Source organism: Panthera pardus, unplaced genomic scaffold (assembly GCF_024362965.1).
Source record: "Panthera pardus isolate Hobbes unplaced genomic scaffold, ASM2436296v1 HiC_scaffold_17, whole genome shotgun sequence".
In the NCBI taxonomy this organism is placed as follows: Eukaryota; Metazoa; Chordata; class Mammalia; order Carnivora; family Felidae; genus Panthera; species Panthera pardus.
In genome coordinates this window covers 23,684,645-23,711,052 of record NW_026526732.1, presented here as the reverse complement: position 1 = coordinate 23,711,052, position 26,408 = coordinate 23,684,645, and the positions used below count along the sequence as shown (strand labels likewise).

Below are 26,408 nucleotides of genomic sequence, written 5' to 3'. Positions count from 1 at the left end.
AGTTTCTTGGCTAGACCTCTCAACAAAAATGTGTACACCTGCCCGTGTTTTCAGATGTCACACAGGCACCTCATTTCTCATTACTGGACTTATCGTTCATTCCACCTCACCTAAGTTTTCTTTTAGTATTTCCTCTTTCCTTTTATGAGATTATGTACCAATTTCTCAAGCTGGAAACCAGAAAAATATCCCCTAGTCTATCCCCTAGCCTTCTCCTCCAATTAGTTACCAAATGTTGTACCTTCTATCTTCAGATGTCTTGTATCCATCACTTTCTTGCCATCCTCACTGTACTCAAGTCTGAATTACTAATAGTATTTATTATTATTGTATCTTTTCTTTTACCTGTCCATGGAGACTCAAAGGCGGTTTCAAATTTAAAATCTAATTTTCTTACTTAGTTTCTTTTCATAGTTTCCTTTAAGAAAGAATTCAAAATGTTATCAACCGTTGATGATGCATCTAGAAATTTGTTCAGTAAAGCTTGAGTACCCATCTACTAGGTGTGTGGGATTCCCCAATGGAAGACAGAGCCCCACCGTTCATGGGGCCAGCATTCTATAAGGCCCTCCACAAGTATCTGTTACCTATATATCTGATCATTCCTACTCTACTCCAGTAATGCCATGTCACCCAGGTTCCCAGAACTTTTACTAGAAAATCAACTCTAAACTTCTTTCTTGCTGAGGATGTGTCAGTAAAAAAAAGTTTGAAATGAAAAGACACAGAGACCAATTTGAAGTCACAGAAGCGTATTTCTGGGATTGCAAATAGCATACGCTGGTGCCTGTGAACCAGAAATATGCATTTTATGAATATTAATAATATCCAGATTCACTTTTGAAACTTACCTTTGATGTTTATATTACTTTATTTACATGAATTTCTAAATCTATTCTATGAAAAGGCCCTGGACTTTTTACACAAACTCTAATGGGCAGGAGCACTTGTCTTCCTTTCATCTGTGAAGTGTCAATAAATGGAGTTACAGATTTTGAAGGAAATGTTGGTAACTTGATTTTACATTTGTGGAAATGAAGACCCGCAGATTGAGAGACTTTCTTGATGTTGGAGTGTTATTGCTGGACACTTCTAGGTCTGCTCCTATTATGCCAACCAGAAGATTCATGGATTTTTTTTTTTCTTGGATAATGCCATTAAAGCTGAAATTTAGGTAACTTGTGTCATCCTTTTGTATTGATCAAGGTTCCTACCTGATCCCACTCCCGGCCACAGAACTAGCCAACTGTGCAGATCTGGGGACCCTCTGCCAAGGTAGGGAGCCAGCGTTGTCCTCTGGACTCTGTGTCCTACTTGCTATTTTGGGTAATGTGTTTGAAGTTATTTTGATTATTATCTTAATTTTCACTTGAGAAGCCAAAGCCCAGCAAAACAGAAGAATTTCTGGCTGTGTCTTAGTTGTGTGGGTGCACAGTACATACACTGTGGAGAAAGAATGCATTCACACACTAGATGACCGTATTTCCATAAAGCATGAGGTTTTTTAAATGTGAATGATTATATGCTATTAAACAGGGATTTATTTAATTTTTTTCTCTTTTTATTTTCAAGATTATTGCAAAGGTCCGGTATAAATATAGTCACGCACTATTTTGAAAAAAGTATTCATGTGCGACAAAGAAGGGGATAGTTAAGTTAAATATTCGGTTAAGCTTATGACAAGATTATAAGGCAATTTATGGTGTATAATATAACTTAAATATTAAGATGAAAATACTTATATTAAACTAATATTAATGTAATTGTATTATTATAATGCACATTGACTATATTATGGCCAGTATTCCAATTATATATTATTATTAGATAGTTGCATGCTAATAATATATAATTAAAGTCATGTAAGTTTTGAGATAATAATATAAATATTTTGCTTTAATTTTATCATTGCTCCTCCTAATTACTCATGACCCATTTCATCCATTTGTTCTATTAAATATTTCTTTATGACGTAGCATGTTCTATGTACCACATTAAGAATCATGACAGTGCCTTTGAAAAAGCTGGATCTCTTATTAAGAGAATCGGAGAATGATTCTCCGATTATAGAAGGGGTTATAGAAGGGCTTCGAAGTGGATCAAAACCTCAGCTCTCTTCTGTGGTTCTAGTGTAGGGGTAGATGTAATTCAGCATTATCTTTGCTTCTTTTCTGATACATTATTTCTTGATATCATTACTGATGAATAACCTAGAAAAATAAAGTCATTTGAACGACCTATAAAAATAAAGTCCTTATGCGGTGTCCACAATCGGCATAGTTTTAAAATAGTTCTATAAAATAGAAAGAAACATTAATTGTGCTTAGTTCAAGATCTGAAGGGTTTAAAATTTTTTTCTTTTAATCTGAGACGTCTATCGAACTGATTCCTGAGTCTCTGATGCTGGGCAGGAAAGCCCAGCATTTTCCCCCTCGTGTCCTGAGTGACCAAAAAGCATTTTCATGTTCATTGATGTATTTTGCACTACGATAAATATAGTTGATTGTCCATTATTTTAAAAAATAAATTCTTAAGCATTATTTATTATTTTGAAATGGAAAATCATTTTAGTTAAGGATGTATATTTTGAGTCAAAGAATTTAGCTTTCAGAAGGTAGTCATAATCACTTAAACGTTTTTAAATTTAGGTAATTGTAAATTGAGACATATAAGAAATGGCCATTGTACATACAAATGTACATCTAATACAAGCATACTTCTAAGATAAACTGATATTATTTTACTACATATATAACTCTTTGAGTCTCTTAGAAAGCTATGAAAGCACTACATAAAGGTTTAATCTTGGAAGTTTTAATAGTATAAAAAGCATAGCTATGACATAATTCCTTGAAAATGGCCTCCCTGTAAGGCTTGTCCTTATGAAATTCATTTTATCTGTCAATGTTTAGTAGAGTTACTGAGATCCGTAAATGGTTGATTCTATACATTTATATTCCATATAGTCTATACATTTCATTCTCTTTGTTTTGTTTACATTTATCTTCTCAAGGAGATATACATTTTCTTCTGAGACTTTAGTTCTCTAGCTTCAGCATATCAGGAAGACTAACTTAGTTTAGAAAGCTGACAGGTGAGGTGCAGACTGCCTTCTGCGACCTTTTTTTCTTTGTTTTTTTGTGTTTTTTTTTGTTTTTTTTTTAAATTTTTTTTTTCAACGTTTTTTATTTATTTTTGGGACAGAGAGAGACAGAGCATGAACGGGGGAGGGGCAGAGAGAGAGGGAGACATAGAATCGGAAACAGGCTCCAGGCTCCGAGCCATCAGCCCAGAGCCTGACGCGGGGCTCGAACTCACGGACCGCGAGATCGTGACCTGGCTGAAGTCGGACGCTTAACCGACTGCGCCACCCAGGCGCCACTCTTTGTTTTTTTTTTAATACAAACTTAGGAAATCGAGTTCTAGAAAGATTGAATTAGTAAACCACTACGTGGTCATTAACCTGTTAATGGCAGACCTGGGTCTAGAACCTCGACGTTCTTTCTCCTGTTCCTTTGTGCCAACTCCAGACTCCTGTGCATTCTAATACCAAAGGCCATATGAAGTGATTCTTAATGTGCCATAGGAAGCATTGCTTCATTTTACGCATTATAACCCTAGAGTCTGTTGTAGTTAGTAGCAAGAAATGGTTCCTATTCCTCCTCTATATATTTTCAAGCATTAATTATAGATTGCTTATCCATATTAACTGTCATTGCTCCTTGCAAAATTACATCTCTCTCATCTTTATTACCAGCTACTGTAGACTCTCCTAGTACTACACCACCCACTGTCACCACTAACATGCCTGTTACTAATAGAATCGATAAACAAAGGAATGGTAAGAAATCATTACCTTTTATATTTGTAGTATGTCTGATGTGATAACGAATTGTATTCTAAGAGTGGGGATACCTAAGAGTCAAACAAAATTTCTGCTTGTGGAATAATTGGGAACATTTGTACGTTTGTAAGGTTAGTAAAATAAATCGATGTCCCTTGAATCCCTGGAGTTCCTTTTTCTAATGACCAGTGGAATGACCACATTTCCAGTACTACTCTCATGCACTTTTCGCTAACATTGCTTTCAAAGGAAGCTCTAAGAGAAAGGCACTTAATTAAAAGGAATTAATTTGCTTTATATGAAATATCTGAAAAAATATTCAAGGTATTTTGTCAGACTATTCTCTTCACGAAACCAGTGTTTTAAGGAACTTTATAATTTCAAAAAAACTAATGCTGGTGATGTAATTTCTCACTGAAATCAACTTTTATGTTTAAGCATTGGTGACATTTAGATCAATTTATATGGTAATACGTTGCTGTTTTTATTTGTTGAAGAATAATGGTTAGAATGTGATTGCGTATCAACTAAGTCCATTTTTGGCTGACAAAATTTCAGTTAAGTGCCAATACTTCTTGACTTTTTTTCCACATATACTTCACTATATATATTATTTGTAATTTGCAAATATGGCAGTTAATAGGATATAAGATACGAGCAGGGAAAATGCCAGGTAACTTGAATTATTATTTAGTCTGCTACCTATATGGACCACATAGCCTTTTGGTAATTCGGAGTAAATGATTTAAGTTTCTTCTAGAAAAGAGAAATTCCAATCAGGTGACCACAGCATTGCCTTGAATACAGTAATATTCTCAAATATGAGCTATTAGAAACAAAGGAATTTTCTCAACCCCAACCATTTCACTTGTGAGGCCAAAACATCTGCAGTATATCACCAAGGACAAAAACCCAGAGAAAAGAAACCCACATAGTTCATTTTTTCTTTGGCTTCGGGGGTTATACCAACTTCCTCTGTAAGGACATTTAAATTGGAAGTATGGAATATTTTACATGAAACATAGATCTAAATTTCACTACAGTTATAAAGACATCGATTCAGGGAAGTGTTTATGGTTATTCTGGTAGTTACACCAAGGAGATTTATGATGGGGCAGACATTCCAGCAACCCCCAGGAAAAAGCAGCAACAGCTGAAGTTTCCAGTGCATATTTCACATGGACTCCAGCCAGTAGATGGGAATATTATAATTCTAACTAAGTATTTCGCTCTTTGTACGAACATACAAAGAGCCTCTGTGGCATTCTCCCTCCAGGACTGGCACGTCCTCTACTGCCCAAGAACGTTTATATGATGCTTCAGAGTCCTTGACTTGGTAGAGTGGAGCTGTATTCACTCAGTCATGTCATTTCTGACATTCTTGAAGAGAGCCTTGTTCAGCCGTCTCTCTCTGCGTCATAACCTTCAATGGGGTTTCAACAAAGCGAGCAAATGTTAGAATCAGTTAAAATGGTTTGACTTGACTACATTAGAGGGAAAAACCTAATTTAGATGATTCTTGATAAAAAATGCAGTCCTAGCATTTAAAAATATTCAAAAGTCATCATGTGGTAGAAGTATTCTCAAAATCACGTCCTCCAATCTGTGTACCATCTGAACAATTTTTACCATATATTTAGCCACCTATACTATTGATGTAATAGGTTTTGTTCCTAAATCGACTCACATTTTTACTTAAGCATTTGTGTTTATTTGGGAAGATTGATATTGCTGTTGTAAAACTGTTGTAAAATAGAAATGAAAAATGAAAATGAATATAATGAAAATATTATTAAATTCTCTCCATCTCCTATTGTTTTCTTGTATCTCTACACCTTCACTGCGCCTTCACTATCTTTTTAAAAAGGGAGAGTAACAAAGTGTTAGAGGCAGACTGTAATCTAATTAATATTTTTTCTTTGATGTAGTCAAGTTGGAAATAATTGGAAAGAGAATTACTTGTTCACCTTGTGAATAAATGGAACTTAAGGTCATGTCTAAATCATTCACATACTGTCAGCAACTCCAGATACACTTCTCTTATTCCTCGGGAAATGGATACAGTAAACATTCTCAGGCTTATCATGATCTGATATATTAGAGAATCCTATTTTGTTGACTGTAAGAAAGATAGGTACAGCTATCAAATTTGTCATCTATCTATCGTACCCAATCCTTTAAACTCCAGACTATCGAAGAGTTTTCCTGAGCCTACCAATGATGATATGCTGGTGTAGGGGGTGGGCAGGGATCGAGATTGTTTGACAGACAGACTTCTTCGGTGTATCGATGAAATGCGTTTTCCTAGACTTTGTGAAATGTTCCTATGTAAAGTTCCTTTTGTTATTTTCAAAAGGACTTTTATCTGATACCTCAGATTGTATACTAGGAAAATCTTTAAGTTACTTTTCATAAACAGATATTTCAGTCTGTAACGGATAACCGAGGTATTCCCACAAATAATTTTTTTGTGCCTTTTACATTACATTCTTAAGGAAAGCTCTTGAGTCAGTTATTATTTGCATACCAAATCTTATTTTCTGTGCTTGAAGCATCACTCCAGTGCCCCTGGATATTAAATTTTGTGGGGTCAACACGAGTAACCCAAGCAAGGAACTAACTCTGTTAGTCCTTATTATTGTTCAAAAAAACCTAGCTTACAAGTATTCATTGTACCACTGCTCCTAGTTTCTTAACATAAATTTACTCTCTGGGTGTATGTATGGACCAGACAATCATTCTAGCTTTACATTCTTGTTATCTAAAGAAATCGTGTGTATAGGATGAGCAGGACTCCAGTCTTCTTATAAATGCTACTTATGTGTTATAATTGCCTCATCACTGGTCCAAAGACATCATTTTGACTCTAAAATAACATTTGGTTTATATTTTAACATCTGTCTTTTCAAATAAATATTTTAAAATCTGCCTTTCAAACCTATACTTCACACCCTTCAATATAGAATAAAGTAGTCTCATTTCTATATCTTTTAAGAAACTCCGAAAAGAGTGTTAAGGACCAAAAAAATGATTAATTGGAGAAAGACCTATAGACAGCAATACCATTTTGATGCCATGCCTGTAATGATAAGCAATGATTTCTGCTTTGAAGTCCTGCATGGATGAAAGAGTTATCTAATTGGAAAATGGATATACTCTTAAATACTTTTTTTTCCCCCCAAGAAATGTCTATCATGAATTCTTCTGGCTTGGATGCCATTAGTAGGATAATACATACAGCTTTTGAAGTCTCTGGAATATATGAAAATTTGTAATAAGCTTTTCTAATGAGACACTGTGAGAGTTGTTACATCTATAGAGGACCACTTGACCTCTAGAATGACATGGGAAAGCCTGCCTTAGTGTGTCTTAATTGTGTATTTTCTGCAATGGCAATGCTTAAGCCAATTATTTTGCTGCAAACCAAAACCCTTCTTACCAGTTCTTTGGTGGACATTTTATCTAGTGTTGACAGTCCACTCCTGGACATTTCTCATGTTTAGTTGTTGACTGTGTTATTCAGAAATTTTAAGTAAGTTTAACAAGTAGACTCCCTTGAGTATATGGATACTTCATTCCAAGGCTTCTGAAAAGAAATGACTTTGAAAGTGATCTATAACACAGGAGAATCTGTAACACAAGATTTTAGGTTGTTTTCTGTGTTCACATATTTTATTTGCTGTAAACAATATAACTCTAGGGAAAGTACTATATTTATAAATTCATTTAGATTATCTCTGATATTGGAGGTCTTTCTCCTTTATAAATAACAGCAAATTGAAAAATGAGGCAGCAGATATCTAAAATTTAAATAAAAACATCCTAAATGTTTCCAAAACATTTCAGAAATCTCAGTGATTAAAAATAATGATTTTTAGTATTTTGCAATATTTTCCTGAGAGGGAAAGAATACTGGTCTTAAACACATGCTTTACGTCTCCATCTAGTGGTGGCTTTTCAGCTACTCTGCTGGCACAAGTGAACATTCCCAGAATTGTCCTTAGGATCCTGGAATAACTCTGGGACCTCTGCAATTTGAATTTCTTCTTTCAGAATATCCATAATTTTATATGATGAGATATACAGTCTGAATGGGCTTTGTTAATCTGAATTATTATCATTGTTTTGAATATATTCCTCTAAGTATTTTAAATTCAGAATATTTTTAGAGGAACATAAAATCAACTTCATTAAAATACCTGAAGAGTTTTAGAAGCTGAAATAACCTAGTCTGCATAAGTTAAACCCACTTGTCCTTGGACTTGTACCAATTTCATGTATTTAGACTATTACCTCTGGGAGCGGTAAAAGTTTTAGTATGAGATTCTGACCCCATACTGGAAAAACATTCCTTTGGTAGTGGGACTGGAATTTGCATTTTGGTAGATATGGGGATTTCCAGAGGCAGAGTTTTATGTATTTTCTACTGACTTTCCAAATTTTTCATTAAATCTATTCCCCAACAGTATTTAAATTATATACTTTCTACATTTTCTATGCATACTTTGCTGAAGACTTACCAAAATATAAGCATGAAGAAAGATGATTGACAAAGTAATGGAGAATCAATTTGTTTCTATATATAACCTAACATATTTTAAAATGATATTTTTCTCATTAGCTATTTATAGTAAGGTATCCTATAACACACATCTAGAGAGATTCAGCAAACCTTGGGTGGTGACTTTGATTTGCATTTACAAAAAAAAATACATCAGACTACTTTAAAGATCCCCAAAAGAAAAAAGCAGAACCTTCTTCTCACATAAAGTTTTCTTTTTAAAGCAACTTAGTCCAGTTAAAATTCTATCTGCAAATATTCTTTCTTCCCTCCCCCCTTTATTTTGATACAAGCGACTATATTTATGGAATTTTGATGAAAAATCTGGTGAATGACTTAGAAGTAAATGCTGTGGGGGGGGTGGAGAATAAGGAGCAGAGGGCAACAAATATGTGTGTATCTGTTCTTTTTCAAGCTAACTTCTGCCCATCATCCCACTTAAGTTTTCAACCCCCAAACCCTGTCATTCTTTATAAGGTACCAAAAAAAATGATAATTTCTTATTACATGAGATCAAATTGTACATGAGAAAGTCATGAAAAAATTAGAGTAAATATCCAAAATCTATAGAATTAAAGAAACATATATAGGTGATAATGTAGGAGAAATGGGTTATTTCTCAGAATAAACTAATTGATAACTCTTGCTAAGCAGTTGCAAAGGTCAATGAGCATTAAGTCAAAATATCTCAATTTTCTGTACCTGTGTAGAAAGTGTTTTTTTTTTTATTTTTTAGTTTTTTCTTAATCGAAGTGTAGTTGACACACAATGTTAGTTAGTTTCAGGTATTCCACAAGTCTGTGTGTGATGCTGTGCTCACTGAAAGTGTAGCTACCATCTGTCAACACACAACACTATTACAATACTATTGATGGTATTTTCTATACTGTACCTTTTATTACTGTGACTTATTCCGTAACTAGAAGCCTGTTTCTCCAACAGAAGTCATTTCTTTTACATTGTGTGAAATTGTGTGATTGTATATTTAAATTGATAATTGTAGGACTATAAAAGGTAATTAACGGCTAAATCCTATTTCCAATGGACAGATGGAATTATCTTTAGAATTTCCATAGTGATTCAAAACATCCTTCATCACCCTGAGGTTAAAGTACAGAACAAGGTGGCAGAATGGGTAAGTGAACTTATATAATTTCTTTTGTGATTTGAAACCTTTCACCTCTGGAAACCTGCAAAGGAATCTACTGTCTGGGTTATTGAGTCCATAGATCATACTGAAACGCAGACACTCTTCCTTATACTTACTATGAATAGACATAGAAGTAAGGTGTATGCTCATGCATAGTGAGGGAGTGACATTTGAATCAAGGACAAGCCTCATAGATGATTAATGTCTAAATAAGGAAAGTACCACACAAATAGAAATATATTTTGATAGCTATCTTTATTTACTATTATATCCCTACATTTTCAGCATAGCTTTAAAAAATTGATTCTGTATTTTTTATTTAATTGTTTGAATGTTTGATTCATAAACCAAAAAGTATAACAAAATATATCATGAAAGTATTCTGACCATCTTTGTAGCTCATCTCCCTGGAGACCAACCCATCTGCTTAGAAGTCATTGTTAGTTTTTCTTGTTTGTTCCCCCGCCCTGAATTTCTTTGTGCATATAAAAGAAAACAAGGCTATATGTTCTTGGAGTATCTGGGTGGCTCAGTTGGTTAAGTGTCCGACTTTGGCTCAGGTCATGATCTCATAGTTCATGAATTCGAGCCCTGTATCAGTCTGTGTGCTGATAGCACAGCAGAGCCTGCTTTGGATCCTCTGTTTCCCCTCTCTCTCTCTGCCCCTCCCCCCCTTTCTTAAAAATAAATAAACATTTTTTAAAAGGACTATAGATTTGTATTTTTCCTCCTGTTTTTCACTAAGAGCATATCTTACATATCATTGTACTTATTTTTGTAACTGCCAGGTTTCCATCAAAGTACACAGAGACCTTCCTTATCTAAGTTTTCTTTTTATTCTTTTTTAAAGGTGCATAATATTCCATTATGTGACTGTCTGGTCATTTAAGTCTTCTGTTTTTGTTTTTGTTTTTGTTTTTTTTAATCTATCTTTATTTTTGAGAGAGAGACAGAGTGTGAGCAGGGGAGGGGCAGAGAGAGAGGGAGACACAAAATCCGAAGCAGGCTCCAGGCCCTGAGCTGTCAGCACAGAGCCCCATGCAGGGCTCGAACTCACAAACCGTGAGATCATGACCTGAGCTGAAGTCAGAGGCTCAACCGACTTGAGCCACCCAGGCACCCCTTAAGTCTTCTGTTGAGGGAAATTTAGGTTATGCTAATTTATTTAATCAGTATTCTATTAATGAAAATTTTGGTAATTTCCAATTTAAAAAATCAGCATTTTATTTCATTTTCCTTATAGATACCACCTATCGTTTTTTAATTTTCATCTCCAAAACAAAAATTTTGTTTTCCATAGGCTTCTATTTTTTCTATTTTATTTTCTATCTATAGTATACAGTGGGACTTTGTACTGCTTTTTATATACAGCACTACTACAGTTCACACAGTTTTTGTGATTGAAGTCACTCGAGTATACATTTTGAAGAAAAATGGGTTTTCTTATGCTGAAGCCTGGCAAATATGCTGTTCGTAGCAAAACAAGGCTAAATACGTTGAGAGGTAGTGGTGACTGTCTAATCTATCTGTCTATCTGTCAATCATCTATCTATCATCTATCTATCATCTGTCTATCTATCTATCTAAAGAATAACTGATATGACAAAACGGTCTTATTTTGAAGAGTCCATCATAAGAAAAGCCTTATTTTGAATATGCTTTAAAACAAGTTGACCACAGGAAACAATAGTATGTAATTAAAAATTCTGTTACAAACTTGAGGGGAGGAGTGAAATTGTCTAATAATGACAAATGCTGCTGTTGACTTTTTGCACTGGCATATTAAAGCCAGTAATGAATTCAAACACTAGGATATATGTATCATTTCTAAATGGAGAGCAGCTTTCCTAAAAATCCCTCTGGAGGTGATACACAAATAGGAAGATCTCATATCAGTAAAGAAATCCCATTTGTGATTGTATTGGACAATGTAATTGTTACTTATACTGAGAAGAATCTGTTCCTTCTTTAAAAAGTCTGATGCTCAGACCCATGAGGCTGTTAAATAGCCACACAATAATAAACATAGTTCCCAATAATATTGAACTCATTTTGTTTTTTTAAAAGGTTTGTATTGTTAATTTGTAATTATTCTTACTAATATCCTTATGAGATGATAGTTACTAGAAAAAGATGTGTTATTGCTACAGTGTTTGTTGAATGAGGAATACGAAGGTGTTTATTGTGCTAATCCTCCTATGTACCCTCTTACAACTGTGTAGCGTTCAGTCTGTGGGCTAATTTGAAGAACCATTATAGTGGAGCCCATTAGAATAAAGGCTAGAGAGGAAAGTATACTGTTTCCAGACAGACTTGGGTTTCAGTCTGGGATCTGCTACCTCTTAGTTGAGGACATTGGGCAAGCTATTTCTCTCCATGAAGCTCAGTTTCTTCATAAATAAGGGTGAAGGAGTAGATAATACCTATCTCATTAGTTGTTGTGAGATCGAAGAAATAACCTTTGCAAAGTTCTTGGCATATAATGATCCAGTAACTGTTATCTTCACCTTTCTTTCACTCTGGCTCTCTGGGATTTTCCCAGGGCCTTATTCCAATAACAGCTTATCTTTTGGGAGGGAAGAAACTTGATTCAGATTTTTTTTTTTTTTTTTAGAAAGTATTATCAAAGCTCACTCTTTCCCATTGTATTTTTCAGCTCAATTTAACCTTCCAAAATTGGAACTACACTGTTTATGTGGTCAATATCAGGTAATAACAGAATTAATTATTTAAGAAATAAAAAGTAATTTATTTACTTATTTATTTAAGTAAATAAAAAGTCTCATTTAACGCTATGCTCTCTCTCTCTGGTTATACCCCACATACACAGCACAAGTACACACATACACACATGCACTATATTTATAATCTTTCTAAAACAACTCTATATTTTGTGATTTCTGTGCACAAAAATCTTTAGGGCTGTATTAATTGGTTTTAATTTTTTGATCATGGATCCCAACCTTTAAAAAAAATTTGTATGTATTCCCAAAATATGTTTGCGATTTCAAATAAATTTGTGTGTGTGCATTACTTAGCCAGTATATGTTATAATATACCATAAATTAAAAGAAGATAATCACATATACATAGAAGTCCTGTTAGTTTCATCTCACACCCCAGTGGACCATCTGTAGCACCCCAATTTGGAGACTGTTTTTCTGTTAGATGAGATATCTATAGTCTGCACCTAGCTTTTCAAAAATATCTTTTACTATTATATTTAAATACTTTAACTACCTAGGAAATAGTATAATCCACATATCCTCCTCTGCACCTTGTTTCCATAGTTTTATTCTTAGTTTTCAAAAGTATGTTTCATGAAACCTAGATGTGTATTCTGTGAACCTGACAAATGTCGTTAACACAGAAGAAGGATCACGTTGAATTAGCCCGGAAGTACATTCTTAAGCTGAGTGCATCTCTAGATATCTGAACATCTCATATTCTTTAGTATACTAACATGTGTTGTGAATCTTAAAATCTTGGCACACGGCTGCCAAACTTACTTGACCATGGAGCCATTTGTTCTCAGACATGTGAAAGAACTATACTTTCAGGACACATATTTGGAAATAGTGGCCTAGAATGTTCATTTTGCTTCTTTCACCTCCTCAAATTTTGTTGTTGATGATGTGGCAGATGAGGTTGATAATGAATGTACATATTTGTATTTATAGTTTTCACCTGAGCACTGGAGAGGACAAGATTAAAGTCAAGAGAAGCATTGGAAATGATCCAAGGTAACACTGACAAATTCTTAACAGAAAGTGTAACATCCTTACTCTCACCTGTTTTGACTGTCTGGTAGAGAAATGAGAATAATGAAATAGGAGAGAAACATTTTAATCAAGTAGCACTTTTATTTCTTTAGCACTAATACACACTGTTTTTTTTTTTTCTTGTAGTCAAAACCATCAAATAATAGAGTGGATAGAAATGTACATCTGATGAAAAATAATTCAGAAGTAGAACACTTAAAATGTTTGAGTTTTTGTATTTAGTATTTCTAGCTAATTTATGATAACCCATTACATCTTATTTGAAATTTCAAAAAGACCATCAAAGAAAAAAAGATAGTTAAAGCTTATGCATGGTAGCATCTAATAATATGGGTAATAGCTACTTTTCAGAAGTTTTCATTTTAAAATTCGTATCAAGACCAGGCAGGTAATTTAACAGATCTGTCCACTTTGCAGAATCCACTGGCATACACAGGCCAGCTTCAGAGGGTGGTATAATTAAAAACAACTTTAACTCCTAAATGAAATAAATTTAGTTGTGGTCAGGTAGTCTATTACATCTCCAAAGAAGAAAAAAAAAAGTAGTTGAAAAGGAAAAGTTCATGTAATTCTTATTCAGTTTCAATTGACTGAACTGATTTTATAGATTTACAACAGTAATGATGGAATATACTTCTTTTAAGGTGACGTATTCTTACTAGAAGAAGACAAAAATAGAATTTCATATGAAAGTTAACCAGAGAATTTCTTCTTACTTTTTTTTTGTTTTCTGTTTAATATTTAAAAAGCAAATGTTTTTTTTTAATTATAGTTGAAACTTTTCATTTCTGTGTATCTTCAACAGATTGGCTTGAAACATCCGATTAGGGAAAGAAAGTTCCTTTTCCTTTATGATCTAAAGAACAGAATAATTATGTTAATGCTATATTCTTGAATGGTGGCTGGACTTCTCTGGGGATGCATGATACGGATCCCTTTGTTGGACACTTTGTCGAACAATCGGGGCAGCCAAAGTTGAGGGTGTCCTCAATGGTATATCCTCTGGAGGAAGTCAGCATTGCCCTTTTTAGTGTACCTTCTGTGATTTTTCTACTACCCAGCGATACTCAAGTCTGCCATCACTGGCATACGTCAGTACCTCGGAAACTCTTGCTTGAAAGACATTTACATTCATGGAATTTCAGTTGTCTGTCAAACCAGTGGGTAGCTTCACAGAAAATTATATGGAGAGGGAACCAAGACCGTATATATGGGAAAGTCCACATGTGTAGTTTTTATTTGGTATGAATCTTTGTTTCACAATTTTTTGAAACTGTTTAAAAGCTTATTGTTTGAAAAAAATTTTTAATCATTTTAAAGTTATTTACAATGTATTCTTACAGACATTCTCGCCTCTTTTTTTTTCCTACTCTCTACTTCTCTTATGCTCATTGATAAATTTTTAGTCTCTCATAGTGTTTTCTCAAAACCACAATCTACTAGTTTTACACACACTTTTTTCCCCCAAAGTTTTCCTTTCAATTTGATTGTAACACTTAACACAGACCATAACCTCAGATAATACTATCATCCTCTATCGCCCAGACAGGAAACCAAAGCTGCAGAGACTGGTTTATTCAAATAAAGGGTGATTGATGGTAACAACTGATGGAACTTTGTGGAACCATGAAACAGTTTCAGTTTTCAGGAGGAGAGAGGAAAATACAGAGATAAGGCCTGTGAAAATGCATGGTCATTCTTGAATTGCTGAATTTGGGTATTCAGTATCATCCCAATACATAGTGTTCATTATGTTCTCAATATTCAACAGAAGTAAAAGGTCATGTTCCCAACTCTAAGCTGTCAGTAACTAGAGTGGCAAAGCTTATCTTCCAACAATAATTTAATCATAAGATACTTTTTTTATAGGCCATTTAAAAAATTATTAAGTGATGACAGTTCACCATTATATTTATATCTGTTTGTCTTGCTCATCCTGAAATATGACTTATATATGAACACTAAGCAGTAGATCATTTTAGAGATAAATAGCTTTTCAGACTGAATTATGAGAACAGTTCAGCACTTTGCCCTTGAGATGAGCAGATATTTAGGGGGAAAAAATAGAACTCTTCTTTAATTTCACCTGAGCTTGAATAGCATAATTTCAAGGAATCTTTCTTTTTTTAGCACCACAAATATATCAGTACTCTATTTCATTTTTATTGATACCCACATAATTTTATAGCTTAGATATGCCATGCCTCTCTCCTGGGAATACTTATTTCAAAAGCATTGCTACCACCTTGACTTCGGCATGTTTTGATTTCTGCTATTGACTATGGCTATGATTACAGTTGAACAGAAAATTACATTATTTTGAAATGTAGAACCAAAGGTTTTTATGGGGCTTTTAGGATGCATCTCTGCTTCTCTTAGAAATATTTTCTTTTTAAAGACGTTCAAGGTCAGACAGTCTGTAGACTTCTGCAGGATGCTGGCCAATCATCATGTATATTTTAAGTATTTATTTTATAACTTTTCACCATATAACATACTTGGCAAATGCTTCATCAAGATGGAAAATCATTATTACAGTTCGGGAGAAATTGGAACATATTTGTAAATGGTAATACCCTTAATAATCTTAAAGTCAAATGGTCATTTTAGTCATATTTGTTGGAATTTAATTTTTCTAAAAAGCTTTATTATTGGCTATAAAGAAACAATGTAGAATTAGTCATAAGTGTGACCCTTTCTTGCATGTACACTATAAATATTACTTAAAACATTTCTCAAAAGAAATGAGGTTATATGATATGATATAATAGAATTATACATGCAATAATCAATATAATCTATTCATATGTAGATATTTTTAACATTCTAATTTATCCAGTAATAGGAGTTTTTGAGTGTTGTGGCCTGTTGAGTCTCCACACTCCATGGTCATCCCTCTTACTACTATATTCAAATATACTGTTATTCCACACACCCCCCGCCCCCCCAAAAAAATCAACCAACAATTCCAACCATTACATCTGAAATGTTTTTCTAGGTTGGTGATTTGGGCCCTTCTAGTTTACAATGCTACCAACAATCCCAATTTAGAAGGAAAAGATATTCAACAGAAGCTCTTAAAAAATAATGAGTCCTTGGATGAGGGCTTGAGGCTATATGCAGTGAGTGTAAAACAACTGGGTAAGTTCCTTTAATTTTTTAATAAGTATTCTATATAACTATTCAGGTTTAACTGAAACAGCCACAGAAATATTCTTCCATTGTGCATCGTTTGCTTATTTAAAACTATTTTTTCTGATGATGAAATTCATCCTATTGGTGGCGTTGTAACAAATGGGTGACCTGGTTAATGTAAAAGAGAACAACTCAACAAGTATGAATCTAAGGGAATGAAAGGGGCAGAGGAGAGTTTATACTCTTGTGGGGGACATATTCTGGAAATGCTAAGAATATGAGCAAAGTGCCAGGATAGCCTTGACCAGAATTGGCTTCAGCAGCAGGAATAAAGAGTGTGTACATGTACTTCTAATGAGGTAAATCTTGGAAAAGGCAATTCCATGTAAGAAAGCACCTTATGTTTTCTGTCTTCGTTAATGATATCACTGTCTCCACAGGGATAGGCCAGAAATCTGGGAGTCATCCAGGGTTTAGATTGAGTTCCCACCTAGACACGATTCACATTCTGAGCTCCAGCCACACACACGGGAACGCTTGCCCTTGCCCAGACATGCCATGCCCTTTTATGCCTTTCTAGGTCTGGCTCACACTGCTCTGCTCTGCTCCCACCACCCACCTGCTTCTCACACCATTGTTTTAAAGACAACCCAAAGTCATCTTTTCTGTGATGTGTTTTGTGACATCATCATGTGTAAATAGGGGTCATTTGAGCCTCTACTTCATGCTGTCCAGATACCTCGAGCACTGTACAAATCAGAAGGTCATAGTGTTTGACTGGACTTGCTGGCATTCTTACGGATGCTTTCCTTAAACAGGAATCTCTTCTCACTTGAGCACACATGTTAGTTTTTTTCACACCCTCACTCCCCACCTCCCCTGGAACCTAGCACATTCCCAGCACTTAAATACTTGAATGAATAAATGAATGAACTTTGATGGAACTATTTTAGAAAAATCAGTGATCACAAATATGGACAACGAAAAGTAAAGTTTTTACTCTGTTGCTATGTGATTATAATTATATTACGATTAAGTGTATTCATAGAGAGAAAAGGAAACTTTGACACTTTTCCTTAGACACGTGCAGGAGGCTGAAGCGAGGGCCGTGGGCAGCCCTCAGTCTCAAAGAAGCTGATGTAACTGAGGCCACAATCCCGGGGTGATAAAGAAGCAGACAATCTCTGTTTCTGTGAGGAGCTACCCATATGTAATGTGTCAACATACACAGTTACAGAGAACTCAAAGAGGGCGGAATGCAAACCGTCCGTGTTGTCACCACAAATAGTTTCTTCTCCTCCTCCTCCTCCTCCTCCTCCTCCTCCTCCTCCTCCTCCTCCTCCTCCTTCTTCTTTTTAAGTTTATTTATTCTGAGAGAGGGAGAGAACACAAGTGGGGAGGGGCAGCAAGACGCGAGGAGAGAGAGGATTCCAAGCACTGTCAGCACGGAGCCTGATGCAAGGTTCAGACGCGTGAGACCATGACCTGAGTGAGCCAAAACCGAGAGTCAGACGCTTACCCAGACTGAGCCACCAGGCGCCGCAGCATGGACAGTTCCTGAGCCTCTGTGGGAGAGTGCTTGCTTGTTCACAGATGGGCCACCCTTTCACACATGAGTCTCCACGAGGAAGGAACGTGAGGAATAGTAGCTTACATATGACCAGGAAGCTGTGTGAGTGTCAGCTGGCCTCGTCTTTGTTCTAGAAACCTGAGGAAACCCCGAAAACTGTCCACATCCCTAGATGTGTAATTTCTACTACTTACTTTAAGTTCTGCCCTTTACTGTTTTTCTGCCCAGTGGGCCTATGAGGAAAAGTTTGTACCAATTGAAAAAAATAAAGGTCAAAACCCTGGCAATTTGAAGCCTTAGAATGTAGGTGGGAGAGTTCTTTGAACGTTCAGTTGGTGACTGTAACACCAGTTCCCAACAGTCTGTCTGGTATAACTTGCTGTTTTTCAGTTCTGAAATAACAAGATTTTGTTGATCTATTGCTCTTATTCTGGTGTTTTAAAAATCGTAAAGTCTGAGTCATTTATGTCATGACACTTGCCCAGAGAGTTTTCAAACAACAGGTGGGGTGATTTGAGGGTGAGGGCATGTGTGAGAGACATGTGGTGCTGGTTCACAGCTCTCTTTTTACTATCCTCTCAGCAAACTTCCAGACAGAAGATGCTTTCCGAACAGCTGGAGATTTTTCCATAAAATATGCGAGCAACTCAATGACTACAGTATTTCATAGCCTTTTCCCTTTGGAAAAATATCATATTACATTTTGAATTTTTCAGGATCTTCATTGTATGTAGAGTTTACTATTTTTTTTTAACATTTTTTTATTATTATTTTTTTTACCATCGATTCATTTTTGAGAGACAGAGCATGAGTGGGGAAGGGGCAGAGAGAGGGAGACACAGAATCCAAAGCAGGTTCCAGGCTCTGAGCTGTCAGCATAGAGCCCGACATGGGGCTCAAACTCACAAACTGTGAGATCATGATCTGAGCAGAAGTCAGACTCTCAACCAACTGAGCCACCTAGGTGCCCCTAAATGTTTATTGATTTATTAAAAAAATAATAATGTTTATTTATTTTTGAGAGAGAGACAGAGCATGAGTGGGAAAGGGGCAGAGAGAGAAGGAGACACAGAATCTGAAGCAGGCTCCAGGCTTAAGCTGTCAGCACAGAGCCTGACGCTGGGCTCATACTCACAGCCCTGAGATCATAACCTGAGCCAAAGTCGGATGCTTAACCGACTGAGCCACCCAGGCGCCCCTATTTTTTAACTTGAGAGAGAGCGTGCGAGTGAGCAAGTGGGGGAGAGGGGCAGAGGGAGAGAGAGACAGAATCCCAGGTAGACTCCCTGCTCAGCACAGAGCCCGATGTGGGACTCGATCCTGGGACTATGAGATCATGACCTGAGTCAAAATCAAGAGTTGGACGCTCAACTGATGGAGCCACACAGGTGCCCTTCTGGTGTTAATTTTTTGAATAAACCTTTATTTTACTAATTTTATCTGCTAATAATTTACATTAGAATAATGCTGTATGTTTCATGATTCTACTCCCATACAGGTGTGACTTTGATTTGGATAATTTTTGTGTCTGAAACGTGCTAAGTGTTTCTTTTTCCTAATTTCTAAATTTTTGCAAATTCTGAACATAAAAGCTAGTATTTCAGTATTATGTGAAACAAATACCTAATTCCCAATGTCGTCGTTTTGCTCTCATCTTGCACCTCTAACTTCAAAGAATAGATTAACCTTTCTGTGTTGGTTGTTATTTTCACATAGGTTTATGTTATGCCGATGAGGATCCCAAAGGCTATCAATGGCCACTCATCCCACCGTCTGTATACAACTTCCCTTGTCCAGGGAAGCAAGGCTTTTATGCTTCAAGGACATGGTAATGCTTTTATTGAATCGTGCCAGGAAAGCTCCACATTATCCACCTCCACATTTGTGCTGTGCCGTTGTTCCCATGTGTCATATATTGATAGGAAAGGGCAGCAAAGTCTGTGAATACCTAAATCATTCACTTCAAGGAGGGCAAAGATGATATTACCAAAAAAAGCTTTTTACTCTAAGCAACAGGCTGATTCAGGCTTTTCCAAAGAAAGATGGGGAGACCTGGAAACGAGAGTGTGTCTGTAGAGCAAAGCACCTTGTATAGGGATGAATAAAGCGCCTGCTCACAGCTTTGGAACATGTAGCTGAAATTCCAAGACTTTAAAAAAAATTTTTTTTTTAATGTTTACGTATGTATGTATTTTTTTTTGAGAGAGAGAGAGACAGAGTGCGAGTGGGGGAACGGGCAAAAAGAGAGGGAAACACAGACTCTGAAGCAGGCTCCAGGCCCTGAACTGTTAGCACAGAACCCAACGCAGGGCTTAAACCCATGAACTGTGAGATCATGACCTGAGCCAAAGTCGGACGCTTAACCCACTGCGCCACCCACTGAAATTCTAAGACTTTTAAACAATTTGGAGGGGGAAGGAGGCAGAAAAAGAGGGAAATAAAGTCAGAATGCAGGTGAGGGCAGGCTGCTAATGGAGACTGTCAGGGTGTAGATTTTCCCTAAGTGTTTAATAGAAACCCCAGAGACGGGTCAATGGCAGGGGATTCAGTGAAGAGCAAGTTGGACCCAGTTCTTCATGCTCTACCTCACCCCCCAGCGAAGAATTTTCTCGCAGGGGTGGAGGGGTTCAGAAATGGAAAGTGCCCAGACCTTGCACCTTCTGTCGTGTTTGGTACGTGCTAGGGAGGAAAGAAGGGTCTTCAGAGAGTCACTGACCCTAGTTTGAAACAAAGCTGTACCTCTTCTTGGCTGTGAGACTGGAATATTCTTTGGTTTCTCTAAGTCTTTTTCCTCACCTATAAAGTATGGATTATAATGTGCTATACAGAGTTATGGGTAATCAATCAGATTTTATCTGAAAAGTTCTCAAAGAGGTATCTGACCTGTGTTACCAAATATGCTTTTAACCTCAGTAACCTGATATATTCTAGCTTAGGATGCCGGCTATTGCTAGGATTTTGTTTCTAGGATGCATGGCTTCTGGTTTTTTTCTGGTAAGAATTCTTAGTAGGACTTTTATTTCAATATATTGCAGTTTTATTTTCAAATGAAATTTACCTAGCTATCAAGGCAGATTTAAAAACTTATTATTAACTAATTTTGTCAGTTATAATGTCATTGATGCCAAATAGTTGAACGATCTTGTTTTGTTCCATAGTTACCGTGACCTTGCCAACACATCTTTAGCCTACTGGGGGCCTCCTGACATCTCTAATTGTTCAAGTAAGTGAGCAATTTTTCTTCAGTTCTTAAAGGCAAAATGAAATGACTTCATCCTCTTTATCCTCTTCCGACATATTTTTCTGCTTTGTCATAGCCATTGTGATTAAAAGCTAAGCAAATGATTGTTTCACTTAAGGTAGAAAATTCTGTTTTTTCCTGATTCTAACTTTCTGTTCTGTTTATTCTATCAGAGATTGAAAATAATAAGACAGTTTTAGAGAAGACATAAAATATAAACTGATATTTGTGTCAGTGTCTTATAGTTGTGTATTATTTTTAAACAGTAGGTATATACTTATTTTTTGTGATTCTGGGGACATTTCTCTTAGAACTGTATATGAAAATAGGTTCCTCCAAAGTTGAGACTATGAAGTGAAATATCATAATAGGTTTTGGATTCCTGAAATATTCAAAACTCTGTGTGTTGTTTTTCTGCCTTTTTTTAGGGGAAGCAAATGAAGTAGCCAACCAGATTTTAAATTTAACTGGTGATGGGCAGACCCTAAGCTCAGCCAATATTACCAGCATTGTAGAGCAGGTCAAAAGGATTGTGAATAAAGAAGAAAACATTGATATAATGCTTGGTTCAACTTTAATGAATATATTTTCTAATATCTTAACCAGTCCAGACAGTGACTTGCTTGAGTCTTCTTCTGAGTAAGTGTTCTTTGATTCTTTTGGAGAGTAAAATGTATTGGATATATGTTATATAATTTCTCACTTATCTGAATGCTTGGTACCCACCTTTCATAATTCATTTATTTTTTAAGTTTATTTGCTTTTGAGAGAGAAAACACATGTGCACGTGAGTTGCCGGAGGAGCAGAGAGAGAGGGAGGGAGAATCCCAAGCAGGCTCTGTGCTGATAGCATGGAGCCCAACATGGGGCTCGAACCCACGGACCCATGAGATCATAGCCTGAGCTGAAATCAAGAGTTGGGTGCTTAGTTGACTGAGCCACCTAGATGCCCCTCAGCTTTCATAATTTAAATGTCCATAAGACCCATTTATATTTCTCAAGATAATTCACAAAGTGAACTTCAAAGTTCTCTATTTTCTTTTTTGAGAAATATAATCTACAAAATGATTAGGATTGTCCATCTGCCAAGATATATAAATAGCTACAGGAAGACATAATCAATATTTCATTTTTCATCTGAAAGAATGTTTACTGGAATTAATTCACAAGATAAGCTATTATATATATTAGCTGATGTCACTTTGCAAAGGAGACACTTAGTGAACAGTCCACTCACATCTATTTGGCATAACTTGGTGACTGTCAGTTCTGTCCTACAGACTGTGACACAGAAATGCTGTAGCTGTGTGATCGTTGTACTTTGGGAATGAAAATGCCAAGGGCAGGGTGATCTGTACCTGTTTTTACACAACTAGTTTTCATCCATTTATTTCATTTAATGTGTTAATATTTCTTCTGTTTCCTTCCTTTCAAACAAATTTCTTCAATGAAAATTTTATGTTTTTACAACGTACTTTCGAACTTACCTTATCTATGTAAAGATAGCAAACATTTTTTTATAGTGTCTTAGAGTTTAAGAAATGCCTTCACACATTATTTTCTTTGATTCTCACTCAGTTATAAAGTAGAAAACATATTTTTATACGAGAAAAAAAGCCTAAGAGTCGAAAAACAGTATCTTTTTAGGATGATTTAATTGTTGGTATTTCTTAAAGCATAATATTTCTCCTGAGGATGCATTCATCACTATGATTCTGTGTTTTAACTGATGTTATTATGATTTGGGATGTCAGTATTCATGTTAGGATCAGAAAATTTAAAGACAATTTTATTTAGTTTCTATTTTGTCCTACAAGTCACATGTGTACAAGTTTGTAAAACATGTTACTTAAGAGTGGTGTTATCATTTCCTTAGAGCTTTAAAAACAATCGATGAATTGGCCTTCAAGATAGACCTAAATAGCACATCACGTGTGAATATTACAACTCGGAATTTGGCGCTTGGAGTATCGTCCCTGTCCCCAGGGACAAATGAAATTTCAAATTTTAGCATCGGTCTACCAAGCAATAATGAATCCTATTTCCAGGTAATGAGCCAGTGGTTTCTTTAATTCTAATTAATTAGGCAAACAAAGACTGATCTGATCACTTGCCAGTTTCTACTTCAAGATCTTGGGTGGTGGGGTGGCAGGCAGGTAGGTCAGAATGTTTGCTAAGGTTGTCGGTAGCAGTAGCCGCAGTTATTTGGACACCGAGATGTCCTTTCAGAACCTGGGTGACAGGGTGGTCAGCTTATCTTCTACCAGAGGTGATAATAGAAGGAAGAGTTAAACCACAACTGGGAACTGCCCTATTGAGAGTGAGGGGAGGGCATCAGTTCAATCAGAAGAAAGGGCTGTATTAAGGCCCCAGGTGGGAAGAAGCTTCATGTATTCTCTTTGCCGGTGGTTGTCCAGCTGCATTGTATCTCCTGGAGGACTTGTCAAAACAGATTGCAGGGTCCCATCCCCAGAGATTCTAATTTAGCAGGTCCTGGGTGGATCTCCAGAGTTTGCACTCTGAACAATTTCTCAGGTATTGGTGATTCTGCTGGTCTTTGAACGAACTCTGAACTGGTTCATGAAGCCTGGGAATGGTAGGCAGTGATGAGGCTGGGCCGGAAAGCTGGGCCAGGTTAGTGGAGAGCCACTCTGACCTGTTGAAGCGACCTTTTAGCAAATATTTTTCAGGTTCCTACTGTGTGTGTGTGTGTGTGTGTGTGTGTGTGTGTGTGTGTGTGTGTGTGTTAGGGTCCTACTGTGTGTGGGGGCAAATGAAATGTCACAACATCATCCTTGACATAGGAGAACACATTAAGGGGCATGTACTACTACTCAACTGTGGACATAAACCAAGATAAAATATTTTAAAATCTGGTTAAAAAGAAGATTCCTCAAGATTTTTCTTGAGAGTATGGGCTCTTTTGGATAATTCTGTTTCACATTTAAGGGTGAAAACTCGGTCAGCCTCAGTCTCATCCCACGTCCATTTGCGGGAAGATACTCTTTGGCCTGACCCGTGGGTTCAGGGAAAACGATATCCAAGAGTATTCACCAAACTTCAGCTGCTTCCTCTACCCAGAGATACTTATTCTCAGCAATCAGACAAACTAACTCCAATCTTTTTTTTTTTTTTGTAGTTATTTCACTATGTGTTTTGAGAAAAGCTCAAAATCTATTAAGTGTAAATCTAACTCATTTTTTAAAATGTTAACTGATTTGTAGACTTCTCATTTTGCCTTAGTTAAAATCAGTGCATCTTCCATTTTTCCACCTTTGCAAAACTCAGATGAGACCCAGGCCTTTGTCTGTAGCCATTCATTCAGGAGGGCAGTGCCTACAGTGGAGGTAAAGGGGAGCCCTGGCCCTGGCCAAGTGCTGTTCTCCTGCCTTGTTCAGTATGTGGGGTAGTTATCACTGTGATTTGTCATTAGTCAATCAGTGTATTTCTGTGTGTCACAGATGGATTTTGAGAGTGGACAAACCGATCCACTGGCTTCTGTAATTTTGCCTCCAAACTTACTTGAGAATTTAAGTCAAGAAGATTCTTTACTAGTTAAAAGAGCACAGTTTACTTTCTTCAATAAAACTGGACTTTTCCAGGTAAGGTTCATTAAATTGTTTTTTAATTGCAGATTGATTTTCTTTGCTCCAAAGGCAAAATAAAAGTTCGGGTACCTTGAAAATTTATCAAGGGGCTTAAAAAGTTAATATATCGTATCTTCAAAAATGAAACATTTTATCATAATTATTTAAACATTTTATTTCAGGTAATCATATGCTTATTTAACAGATGTGTTCATGTAGGGTTTTTTCTTCTTAAATAAATATTGGATTGAGGCTTGCATGGCACAATTAGAAATGGAATTTGTGGAGGAGCTACTATTTATTATTCCTTGTGTTAAATATTTTATGCTCTCCAGCAATTTAGACCTTCAGAGTTAAAGAAATTGTGTGCCAAAGGAAAGGTTTGCTTTTTGTTTCCTTTTTTTTTTAAATTCAGCAGGAAGCACTGTTTACATAATGAGCAGCATTCTTGGCTTTAATCAGCTTTCCCATTAATATTTCAAGTGGCCTTTGGCCTTCACACATCCCCAGAGTCGAATGGCATTGTGCAGAGCACATATTGTCATTTTTATTGGCATCATTTCTAGATACTAGAAAGTTCCCTGCCAGCAAACACTGGTGACCTCTGGTTGCCTTTGAAAGTACAACCAGATCCAGAGAGTTTCACTGGGCCCTTATTAAAAAATCAAAGTTATTTATTAAATTAAAGATACCAGCCTATATGAAACAATGCCATCTATGTAAGAGAAACTAGCCAAGTCTCAAGGCCAGTAGAATTGTTTCTAATTGTTATGTATAGAGGTGTGGAGGTGTAAGTTACGGGTAAGAAAGAGGAATACCATGAAATCATTTCCCAGAATTCTAAAATGTTAAGACTTTTTTTTTTAAAGGTTTTAGAAACAAACTGTATAAAATTTTTGAGTAGATTAAGAATATAATTACTAATTACTCTGAAGGCTTTAATAGCTGTGTACGCATAAAACTGCATTGTTAAAATCACTTGAGGCTTACGACGTCACTTTTAAAAAAACAGAACAGAAATGCAGTAGGTGTCACCAAAAAGTCACGGGTGGCGGGGCTCTGTTCAGAGGAGAGGTTGCACCCAGTGGGAAGGATTTGGGTTAGAACTGTAAGAATCTGTTGTTTCATTTTGAGTCTGCCTTCTCCACGCTACCTTTCCCTTCTCCCTTGGGATCTCCCCATCAACGTATCATTAGGAAACAGGTGCTTGGTTTTTAATATGAATTTATAGCAGAGTCAAAAAATGTTAAGGGTTCTGTGATACTTCCCTAACATAGTGAACAAGATATGCGTATTTTTTAAATAAAAGACAAGGTATCCACAAGCCATTGCCGACTTTATTGAGCGTGGTCACGCTATACAGTATCCTGCATGCCGAGATTTTATTTGGCATGTAAGAAATCCTGTAATTATTCCCAAACAACTGATTTATAAGCTGCAATGGAGAAATGCAGGATGTTTGACAAGAATAACACAAGGGAAGAAGGAATAAGAGGTGATCTTGCGGAGAGAGACACTGTTGACCCCAGTCATTCTGC

The 26,408-nt window shown here is 36.2% G+C and overlaps 1 protein-coding gene across 5 annotated transcripts in view; it reads left to right on the top strand.

Moving 5' to 3' along the window:
- Positions 1-26,408, top strand: part of ADGRG6 (adhesion G protein-coupled receptor G6) — a 141,038-nt gene that overhangs the window by 78,245 nt on the left and 36,385 nt on the right. For 4 of the 5 annotated variants that reach the window (XM_019425112.2, XM_019425110.2, XM_019425111.2 and 1 more), the window contains exons 5-15: positions 1,207-1,275; positions 3,758-3,841; positions 9,455-9,540; positions 12,212-12,264; positions 13,236-13,298; positions 16,336-16,478; positions 19,759-19,870; positions 21,201-21,265; positions 21,712-21,922; positions 23,160-23,331; positions 24,745-24,885. In XM_019425112.2, the coding sequence (XP_019280657.2) occupies positions 1,207-1,275; positions 3,758-3,841; positions 9,455-9,540; positions 12,212-12,264; positions 13,236-13,298; positions 16,336-16,478; positions 19,759-19,870; positions 21,201-21,265; positions 21,712-21,922; positions 23,160-23,331; positions 24,745-24,885 (1,199 nt within the window). The remainder of the gene's footprint in view (positions 1-1,206; positions 1,276-3,757; positions 3,842-9,454; positions 9,541-12,211; positions 12,265-13,235; positions 13,299-16,335; positions 16,479-19,758; positions 19,871-21,200; positions 21,266-21,711; positions 21,923-23,159; positions 23,332-24,744; positions 24,886-26,408) is intronic. The other variant, XM_019425113.2, reaches the window with a different exon arrangement.